This window comes from Cynara cardunculus, unplaced genomic scaffold (assembly GCF_001531365.2).
Source record: "Cynara cardunculus var. scolymus isolate 2C unplaced genomic scaffold, CcrdV1 Un_Scaffold_820, whole genome shotgun sequence".
In the NCBI taxonomy this organism is placed as follows: Eukaryota; Viridiplantae; Streptophyta; class Magnoliopsida; order Asterales; family Asteraceae; genus Cynara; species Cynara cardunculus.
The window spans coordinates 128,002-136,421 of record NW_020200627.1 but is presented as its reverse complement, the minus strand read 5'-3'; the positions used below and the strand labels follow the sequence as shown (position 1 = coordinate 136,421).

The following is an 8,420-nucleotide window of genomic DNA, read 5'->3' as shown; positions in this document are numbered from 1 at the left end:
CAGTGTTTAATAAGAACTAGTAGATGTTATGATAAATAATTTTGAAAGTACAATGATGTAGTAAGAAAGTCACATCATTATAGTACATGTGGACAACCTACGTGGATAATGAGGTGGCATGGAAACCTAGTATAATAGGTAAATTTAAATCAAAAAGTTACCCAATGCTATAATGGGTAAATTTTTCAAAATACAATATCTTAATAAAAAATAGTTTGAAAGTACATTGATGTAATAAAAAATATGAACGTGGTTTCCATTAAAATGGATTTCAAGATATTCAAATAGTTTTCATATAATTTATCTTTTCATCAGTTTTGCAAGTCTAACCAAACCTTCATTATTCATTTCTATGCCACTATGTATGTTAGGTTCTTCACGGATTCCAATTATCAATTTATCATGCATATGCTAGTTTCCTTTCAAACCAACATTATTTCGTTAAGCGTAGACGATGATATGACGGAGCTGAGAATCAAACCAGTTGTGTAAATGTACTGAGACCAACCGTGTAAATGTGCATACAACTCAAATGGCTCACAGTGTCACATACGGTCGTATCAAGTAGGGGTGTTCATGGGTTGGATTGATCGGGTTAAAGACATTTGAACAACTCAATCTAATGCTTGCAATTTGGAAAAATCTTAACCCAACCCAACCTAAACCAAAGTGCAATCCAACCCAACCCAACCAGTACGGGTTGGTCGGGTTGATACTTTGGTATATTAAAATATTCTTCTATCTTTGAATATGTAATTTCTTTACTCATAATTTATTTTTCATCATCAATCATTTGATACAACTTATTCATATTTTTTACGTATATCACATTCAGTTAATTTTCTCAATTTACACATATATGTTCACAGTTACAGAACATATATATGAATGAGTTATATAGAGATAGGAATAGATTGAAAATATGTGTATATGAAAAGCATACATAATATCAACCAAATACCTACGGTATGACAATTTTACAACTCGATTAGACATCGGGTTGAGTTATTTCGCGTTGGGTTAGGTTGATTGGGTTTTTGAACACCCCTAGTACCAAGTGGTCAAGAATACTAAATGATATGTAACTCGTATTGTTTCTGGTGTGCAACAATATTATCAATCCATTTGCGGTTTAGACGCAACAAGTATCAAACACTTTTTACACGATATACTTATTTTCATTAACGAAACTGTATTGATTCAGTAATGAAAATTACTAATAAAACATAACTATTTATCTGTTGGTTCACCATTGAACCTGAATCCATTCACTAATGAAACATAACTATATATTGTTGAATATGTAATGAACCAATCAAATCCATGTTCTTGTGCTTTCAACATATATCTTAAGCACACTAGTGAATCCAATATGTTTGTGACGAACTTGGAGAAAGCTTCTTCATTATAAGTAGTTCACTTCTTGTTCACCAAACATCTTTGTAAAATTTGAAAGTGACTAATCACTTTGTTTCTATATTAGGATTGCAAGCCATATGAAGATGCATGTACGATTAGATCGGTGATGAACATGGATTACATATATATCATGATTGAGGTTTTTGCCAAAAGTTTGATACCTTTTTATTTGAGATTTTTCTATATCTGCCTCATTTCATATACGAAATGAATATATAATTTTCAAAAGGATGTTTTTGTGTTTTTGCAAATATATATATAATTTTATGTTTTCATAAAAGATAATAATTAATTAGAAACGTTTAAAGTAAAACAATATTTGAGGAGACAAGTGACTTTTTTGTTCGTTGGAAACGTGATTATGAGTAGCAAAAGCTTAAGTGAAGTCAAAATCAACATTGACCATATTTTCTTTATCTTAAATTATCATTGACCATATATAACCAATCAAACCAAATGGTAGAATCTAATTATATTATATTATTATATCTTCATATATATATATATATATATATATATATGAAGATATAATAATATAATATAATTAGATTCTACCATTTAGTTTGAATGGTTTCCAACCAAGCTTATAGATTTTAAAAATGTCATCCAAAGAAAGACAACCCTATAAGGCAAACCTCATATTTGACACAAAGACATCCAATTCACCTTTCTTATACACTTCATTTTGTTCAAAATTTTCAACTCTTCACCAATGTGGGATATCTCAAACTCAACCACAATTCACCAACACCTCAATAYTYAATTCWHATGATGCCACCTCAATACTCTTGGTTCTTCCTTTAATATATATATATATATATATATATAGATTATCATTATTGGAATTTTTCAAAGTCTCTTTCTACTGAAAAATTTGTTTCTAAAATACATATTTTGAAATTGGTTTCGAATATATATATATATATATATATATATATTGAAATTGGTTTCACTTGAAAGTATGGTATGAATATATTCTTATAAAGGAAGGTAATAAAATTGGTTTCGAATATATATATGTATATATATATATATATTGAAATTGATTTCACTTGAAAGTATGGTATGAATATATTCTTATAAAGGAAGGTAATAATGTACATATACATTAAGAGATTGTTTTGGTGAATAACTCAACTTACATACGTTTTAAGGACCTCTTGTGAGATTTAAAGAAGATAGGAAAAAACAGTAGAGATTAGAGAAAATTAAAGACATAAAAGAGAAAGAGAATATCCAAAAAAAAGGTCTCAGCTTTAAAACTAAACAAGTCAAATGAGATACATACTATTACCAAAAAAGAGCATATAAAAACTTTTTGAAATTAATATTCCATACAAATGGAATCCTCTTCATTCATTCATCCATTCCTCATTAACTAACTATGTGATGTTCAAATCCCCTCTCCCACAGCACATAATTCATATTAAGAATTAAATTTCCTACCATATTAATTATCATATATATATATATATATATATATATATATATAGTTAATAACTTCAATTCAGCCCTAAACCATACTCCAAGAAATTGAAAAACCAAGGAAATTAAGATTTATGATGCTCTAATTTGGATCTTGAGGTGGATTGATGGAGATAGAGTTGCAACATGTGTTCTTGGCAAGATTTTGCTTGTTGTTATGCATCCAAACCTTCAGAACTCTCCTTTTGATCCCAATTTCTTGACAGAAATCCTGAATCATTGATTCCTCTTGCTTTTGCATCTTCCACCCAATTTTGTCTGCAAAAACCAGCATCTTCTCCTTCTGTTCATGTGTAAATTTGGTCCTGAACCTCTTCTTCACAGCCATATGCGGTGCCGGTGCCGCTCCCGCTGCTAGTGGATGTCTGCTCATAAATCCACCACCGTCTTCTTGGTAATCAGATTCTGATGGGAAGGACCCCATTGCCATATTGTATGACATTATCTTTGGTGGTGGTCCTTTAATGGATGGTACAAGTGCTCCTGCATTATTGTGGTTGTACCCAAAAGATTCTGTTCCCAGAAAACCCTTTGGGTGGATGGCATTTCTGCCGTTTCCAAGCTCAAACCTTTTGAGATGTGGAGGGGCAGTGAGGTAATTACTGCAGTCGTAGGAGGTGGTGCGAATGGGGTGGTGGTGGTGGTGGTGATGGCCGTCGTCGATCTCTTTCCGGTGGAAGTTTCTGTGGCAGTTGCAGACTGAACAAGTGAGAGCTTCAAGGGTACCTTCTTCACCACAAGCCATGAATTCACCACACCCATCTGTTGCTTTTCCTCCCATGGCGGCTGCATGGTTTTTCAGGCATTCTTTATACCGTACAACCACCGCCATCTTCTTGCTGATGTCCTCCATGGATGTGGCGGAGGGTGGTGGTTGCTGCTGCTGGTGGTGCTGGAGTGATAATGGGAGAATGTGATCATGATGAATCAGTTGCCCATCTCCGTATGTGCTACTGATTGGAAGAGCCATCTCTCCTTCTTCTTCTACTTCTTCTTCTGGTGGAAATTCCATTTTTGCCCTTGTTCTTGGGTTGATGATCACCCTGCAACTTCAAGCATTCAAAAATGGAGAATTTTGGAGGTGGGTTTTTGGTAAACAATAGTTTATGGCAGAAAATGAAGGCTGAAATAGGCAAAGGGATGTGAGATAAAAATAAAAAGGGAAAAGGTGATTGCTTTGCTTGCACTATCAGGCATCAAGCTTATTAGCTTTGTTTTCCACACCTAAAATTGTTAAATACATACTCTATTACACTCTTTGTTGACTAATGTACAAGTTTTTTAAGCGTCGCTGCTCTCAAGTCGGAGATTATTGGTCTGGTAATACGTTTTCTACAATGGCATTAACTATTCTTACGTACAGAGTTTTGACCTTTTTTTAAATAAAATAAAAATCCCTGTGTGTTTAAAATTTGGGTTTTATTCGATTCTATTAATTATATAAACATATGAGAGACAAGATCTCTATACATTCTCTAAAAGAGAATAAAAAGTCAAAAATTTTAATAGATATTTTATTTTAAAAATTACATAATTAATTATATTATTAAAATATTTAATATAATTCAAAAAATATTATCTCTCTCTTTTAAATATTTAATTTTAAGTAATCTTATTAATTTAAAAAAACAATTCTCTTCTCAGAAATAGTTATTTTTGGAGAAATATTCAAATTTAGAGAATTTCATTCTTTCGTACTTTTTTCATTTTGAAGAATCTGTTGGAGCAAAATCTCCACTTTAGAGAATCTGTTGGATATAATATGAGTACGAATTAGATCAAATTATATTAAATAAAGATCAGATATGTATTTATGTGATTGATGAGACAAACATGGGACGTGAAATTTTAGGAGATCAAGTTTTTTATTCGTTAAAAACACAATCATTTATTAGTTAAAAAAGAAGTATTTATAATCATATTCATTTTGGAGAGTCAACTAACAGAATACTTATAAGAAATTTGTATTTTGTGAAAAAGTTTGGAATTAATTTGTATTTTGTGAAAAAGTTTGGAATTAAGAAGATCTGGAATTTCTTATATGTTTGATTTGTATAATTTGAAACAGAATTGAATTTCATTTCTATAGATAATCTATATAGAAACAAATAATTATAGTATCTTTTCATAACTGGATATTATAATACAAATGTTTTTAACATATTTAAAACAATATTAAAAAACAAATTAATCCTAAGAAATAATGTGAAATACCAACCACCTCATTAAAATTTATAAATCCACTTATGTAATCAAAATCTAAAAAATTTAATTCCGAACTTTCTTTTATGTGTCGTATTAGGATTCTCGACGTTTGACATAAATGATGTCGTATAGGTAGTATGTCAGCCTGTGTGTACGGCTGTCTGACTCGATAATCAGATATTTGTGATAGTACAATTATACTAATCCATAGTATTATTGCGCTGTTGGGAAATACTATGATACCTTTTTAATGGATCATTTATCTTTGCCTTAACAGACCTTTGCACCATATGTTTCTTTTTAGAACTGATATTTTAGCTGATAATTAACTCACTCAAGGTTTAGATAAAACAAATCTTTCGATTCACCATCTAAAGTTAGTTTTTTAAGATTTAACTTTTTAAGAAAGTTTTTGTGCTTAATCTTTTATGTGGAAACGATATCTTGTACTTAATACCATTATTACTTGTTACAAAACAATAAAGTGTATACTTTCATTGAGTTTTATTTTTATATTGAAATTAAGGTTGAATAAATATTACAAGAATGACGTTGAAGCTTTCTTCTGCTCTTACTTTGGCATGTGTGAGTTTTCTTGAAAGTTAGAAAATTGGAACTACTTTGGCATGTGTGAGTTCCCTCCAACTTAGAAGATAACCTTTGAAGTGAAAACCTTGATTAATTGTATTGCTATTGTTAATGGAATAGGTGGAAAATTATAAGTTGAAACAATGAAGTCATCATGATGTCATTAGATTAGTTGAAGAAATCGATGACAAAGATATATTGATGTCTGACAATAAATTACAACAGTTCAAAGTCAGATTCAACTTGAAGAAATTAGCAAGGATTGTGTTGGTCCCAGCCGGATCTATAAGAGTTTATAGGTAAAAGTTTGTAGAAGGGGGAGATGAATACAAACACAACAACTTTCACTTTTAAAAACTCTTTATTGATAAAGAAGATCAATACAGAATTTAGATTGTTTGTAGAAAAGATAAAATACATAACTTAGCTAAACAATTAAAAATACACACAAGTTACAGAAAACAAGGAAAAAAAAAGACTTGCTAAAAAATAGGTTAAGAAGGTCTTGTGCTCTTCACTTGTTAGAGTGGATGTCTTTCTTTAAGATAGAAAGTTAGAGGGAGGAATATCTTCTTGGGTAAAAAGATCTTCAAGGCAAGGAAGCTTGGCTTGGATTGAGATTTGGAAGACTTGCTGAGAAGGAGGAGCTTCTCAACTATTTATACCCACTGCATTAAATGCAAGTCAGAAGGTACAAAGCATGTGGCAAGCTTGAAGATGTGAGCTTGTCCTTTGTTGCAGATAAACAGGATTTAGTCATATATGAACAACGTCTTTCACAAAGTAGGTAAGAATGGTTGGAGACAGTAGAATGACTCTGTATAATACTTTACTTTGAGGTATGTGTTTGTCCTTTATGTGTAAAAGGACAAGACAAAAACTAATCTTGTTCAACAAGATCTATTTGATCGTTGACACTGGAATAAAGATGAGGTTTCTTTAGTGTTCGTTGAATCTTGAGTAAATTTCACACTTATGTAGATAGGCTTGTTATCACTAAAAAACCGCATAAGATCACAAACTTGTTTGTCTTTGTCTTCAGCTTTATCTATGATATCGCTAAAGGTTCTATGGTTTGAGTTTTGTCTTCCTGAACAATACTTGTCTTTGAGAGAATTACAATAAATGTTCAGCGATCACTGAACAGACTCAATGATGATCGTTGAAGCCGAATACAAAGATAGTACACTTCGTAAGATAAAAAGGATCATCATCAAATCACTAAGAGAGAGGATCAACAATATTCCCCTATTTGATTATGAAAGAAAATTGCTTAGGTATTACAGTAAGAAAAAGGTACTAGTGAAATTACTTATCTCATTTAACTGTTTTGGGATCTTTTTCAGTGATACAGTTTACTATGGAAATTTACTTTAATTGTAATAGATTACATGGAAAGAATAAACTTACATAGTATTAATAATTGAATACTGAAAGCATATTCACTAACTAGAAAGGTGTCAGCGAATGTAACAAATCAATATAACTTATATGTACTTGTCCCATTTACTCTTTTCAGGGATCTTTTTCAGTGAACCAATCATTTTATTTAAATACTTTACAAGGGGAAATATTACAACTAATTACAGTCGGTTTTAGTAGGATTAAAACATAAAAGCTATACACTGAAAGAAAAAAATAAAGAAATACAAGATTTATAAGACTGAAAGGTTGACTAATCTAGATTGTTGAAGTTGATGTAATCCGGAACATCTTCTTCCTGTATCTTTCGTCTGAGCATTTCCTTCCAAATCCTACGGTCCATCATCTCTCCACATAGATCATCATTCAGCCAAGTTCTTAGATATTCTAAGTGATCTATAGGGAAGAAATGGAACTCTAATACTCGCTGAAACCTATATTGACCATCCTAGTCAATGAACATAAGTCCATATTCAGGTTTCACATGTAATGTGTTGGGTATATAAAGACCCTTCTTAGGCAGTGACAGATTCAGTATTGAGATATCTGGCTTCTTTCTATCCTTGAAGAGTTCATCTAATGAGAATTTTGTCTCATGTTCATTTTGGTTGGATGGACCTTCTTCAGGATCAGAAAGGTTCCTTCTTCGAGAGAGCTTATGTGGTAGAGGAGGAACCTCGATGGTCTTCGACACCTTATTTAATAATTCATTTAGAACTTCTTCAATGCAAGGCTTATGCTTGGATTTGGACTTTTGGATAGCCTGTCGAATCTCGAGCCATTCATAAAAACCATACTGATTGGGGATCGAGGGATACTAAGTGAAAACATTGTTGTTCTCTCAAAAAATGACCATTGAAATAAGTTAAGCACCATCTTTCATTCGACCACTAATAGTGATGTTTAAGATATTGTATGGGATCATCCTTGTTTTGATCCTTCTCTCACAAGTTGAGGTTACGATCCTTCAGCTTTAGCACCCATTGGCATTATCGTTCAGCTTCTGCTAAGAGTTGGGCTTGAGCACTGAGCAAATCTTTCCTCTTGAATTTCCCTTCAGCAAGTGCTTGATCAGCTTGAGTCTTGGCTAACTCCAAGTTGTCTTTAAGTTATTGCTAATGTTTCTTCAGCTCTTGTTCAGTGCGTAGGGATTTTTCACATTCAGCTTCTGAAACAAAGTGAAACTCACCACATCCAGAGGTACGAAGAGGAATATTTACTCTGGATTGGTCTAGTTGACTTATAAGTTGAGCTATCCTTAGGTATTCTTCAACCTCTGAATAAATAGGTTGTCTAGACGA

At 32.0% G+C, this 8,420-nt stretch overlaps 1 protein-coding gene across 1 annotated transcript; it reads right to left on the bottom strand.

Moving 5' to 3' along the window:
- Positions 1-2,986: 2,986 nt before the first annotated feature.
- On the bottom strand, positions 2,987-8,044 carry LOC112502005 (zinc-finger homeodomain protein 3-like). Its single transcript, XM_025105799.1, has 4 exons — positions 7,993-8,044; positions 7,564-7,567; positions 3,508-3,947; positions 2,987-3,417 (listed from the first exon to the last, which is right to left on the bottom strand). The coding sequence occupies exons 1-4, from the start codon at positions 8,042-8,044 to the stop codon at positions 2,987-2,989; spliced, it is 927 nt and encodes a 308-aa protein (XP_024961567.1).
- Between the last annotated feature and the right edge of the window lie 376 nt (positions 8,045-8,420).